We start from the raw sequence: 2,500 nt of genomic DNA on the forward strand, positions 1-2,500 counted from the left end.
GTGAACATCCTGGTTGGGGCGGGGCAGGGTGGGCGTGCCTGGGCAGGGCGGAGCGCGGGTCGCCCCCTGCCCCCCACAACACTCTCGGGACGCGTATCACTGCCTGGTTTCCCGCTGTCTCGCAACGTTATTGGTTTCCCATAACCTATACTTTTCCCGTGAAGAAAAGCTGTTTAGTTATTTATAGTAATTTGTTCGCTCACAGCAGCTGCTCATCAAGTCTTGCTCCCCCGGCGCCGCCACAGCCCCCACCCCCCTCAGTGCTGCGGCGCAGTGCTGAACCAAGTGACCACCTTGTTGTGACTTGCTGCTGCTGCCGCTGCCGCTGCCATCTGCCACGGCGGATGTTGTGTAGGAAAGGTGATACGCGCGTGAGCCCGCAGCGTGGCTTGTGGCAGGACGTAGGTGTGGCGTGAGGCGAGGCGTGGTGCCGCCGCGGCTGGAGGATCTGGGTAGCTGGTGAGGTGACCGCCGCCCACTATGGTGTGCCCACATTTGTGTCAGAGACCAGCGACGCCCTGACTGCCACGCCTCGCCGGCTTCCGCTCCGCCAGCCGCGTCAGGTGAGCCGAGGCGTGGCAGCCGGTCAGCGCCTCCCATGTGTCGCCCGCCCGCACAGTGTCAGCCGCCCCACAATGCCTGGCCAGGATACCAGTGCCGTTCAGCGAACGTCCAGTTAAGCCTGCGGGCGCGGCACTGCTAGTGACTCGAGTGAGCGGGAAGCATTTTAGATGGCCAGAGAGGCGGCCGCGGTCTGGGTGAGTCGGCAAGATGATGAAGTACAGTGGCGGGCATCGCCTGCGGCGCCGCAACTCATGCACGGCGCTCCGGACGCGACCTCCGCGCGGCGAGGGGGACCTGATGGCCGCCGCCTCCCACCCGCCCCGGGTCCGCCGCCTAAGCATTAAGGAAAACTCCCACACCGAGGTATTGGGGGCGGCGTCCCAGTCTGCGGGGTCCGGGGTGTCCCTCCTGGTGCCTGGTGCTAGCGTGGGCACCACTCCCTCCACTCCCCCCACGCCCGGTACGCCCGTCGCGCCCGGCGTGGGGTCTGACCCGTCCCTGCGGGTGAGCACCATCCTCAAGCGGTGGAACTCGCACCGTGAGCGGCGCCTCAGTGACTCCCGCACCACGCCGCCAGACCCCGCCGCCGCTCCCGACACGCCGCCCTGCTCCAGGAAGCTCTCGTCATGGTAGGCCGCCGCCCCGCTGCGGCCCGCGTCACGTGTGCATCCTGCCTGCTGCCCTGGCTTGCCTGTGTGTTGTCCTGTGTGTGTACAGGCTGCTGCCCTGGCTTGTCTGTGTGTTGTCCTGTGTCCTGTGTGTGTGCAGGCTGCTGCCCTGGCCTGCCTATGTGTTGTCATGTGTCCTGTCTGTGTGAAGGCTGCTGCCCTGACCTGTCTGTGTGCAGGCTGCTGCCCTGGCCTGCCTGTGTGTTGTCCTGTGTCCTGTCTGTGTGCAGGCTGCTGCCCTGGCCAGCCTGTGTGTTGTCCTGTGTCCTGTGTGTGTGCAGGCTGCTGCCTTGGCCTGCCTGTGTGTTGTCCTGTGTCCTGTGTGTGTGCAGGCTGCTGCCTTGGCCCGCCTGTGTGTTGTCCTGTGTCCTGTGTGTGTGCAGGCTGCTGCCCTGGCCAGCCTGTGTGTTGTCCTGTGTCCTGTGTGTGTGAAGGCTGCTGCCCTGGCCAGCCTGTGTGTTGTCCTGTGTCCTGTGTGTGTGAAGGCTGCTGCCTTGGCCTGCCTGTGTGTTGTCCTGTGTCCTGTCTGTGTGCAGGCTGCTGCCCTGGCCTGCTTGCCTGTGTGTGTGTGTGTGTGTGTGTGTGTGTGTGTGTGTGTGTGTGTGTGTGTGTGTGTGTGTGTGTGTGTGTGTGTGTGTGTGTGTGTGTGTGTGTATGCAGGCTGCCTTTCCCCACCCTGCCCTGCACCTGCCGCTCCTGTGTCCAGCCTGTGTTTGTCTTACCTTAACTCCTGTGATGCGTCCCCTACCCTCGCCTCGCCCGGCCCTCATCCTCGCTACTCCCCCGCCAGCCTTCCTCTCCTACGCCTCTCCCTCCGCTACATAACACGTTTCGTAACACTTTTTTCTCACTACTTCCCTCTCCCTCTCTCTCCCCAAGTAAGTCCTCATGAACCAGTGCCCTGTGTCTCCTCCCCTCCCCCTCCCTTCCCCACTCCCCACAACCCACTGACCCTCACCTCACGCCCAGCTCCCTCACTCTCCCTCCTTTATTAACAGCCTCCTTCTCTCCTCCTCACTTCCTCTCCTCCTCCATCTTCATCACGCTCACTCCTCACTTTCTTTGTTCGTCTTGTTTGTTACATTGATTCTGTTTCACTTCTTTCCGCATTTCTTCTTTTTTATTTGTCAATTTCCTTTCCATCCTCCTCCTCCTCCTCCTCCTCCTCCTCCTCCTCCTCCTCCTCCTCCTCCTCCTCCTCCTCTCTTCATCTATCCTCTTTTCATCATCTATCTCCTTTACCCTCTTTCATTGTCCTCCTCCTCCTC

At 62.0% G+C, this 2,500-nt stretch overlaps 1 protein-coding gene across 11 annotated transcripts in view; it reads left to right on the forward strand.

Annotated features, from left to right (window-relative positions):
• LOC135108148 (rap guanine nucleotide exchange factor 2-like) overlaps nt 1-2,500 on the forward strand; it is a 118,644-nt gene that overhangs the window by 7,044 nt on the left and 109,100 nt on the right. For 8 of the 11 annotated variants that reach the window (XM_064018879.1, XM_064018884.1, XM_064018885.1 and 5 more), the window contains exon 2: nt 206-1,193. In XM_064018879.1, coding sequence (XP_063874949.1) covers nt 772-1,193 — 422 coding nt within the window. In that variant the 5' untranslated portion in view covers nt 206-771. Of the gene's footprint in view, nt 1-133; nt 1,194-2,500 lie in introns of those variants that run through there. The other 3 variants (XM_064018881.1, XM_064018882.1, XM_064018880.1) reach the window with 3 other exon arrangements.

The sequence above is a fragment of the Scylla paramamosain genome, chromosome 16 (genome assembly GCF_035594125.1).
Source record: "Scylla paramamosain isolate STU-SP2022 chromosome 16, ASM3559412v1, whole genome shotgun sequence".
NCBI classification, from domain to species: domain Eukaryota; kingdom Metazoa; phylum Arthropoda; class Malacostraca; order Decapoda; family Portunidae; genus Scylla; species Scylla paramamosain.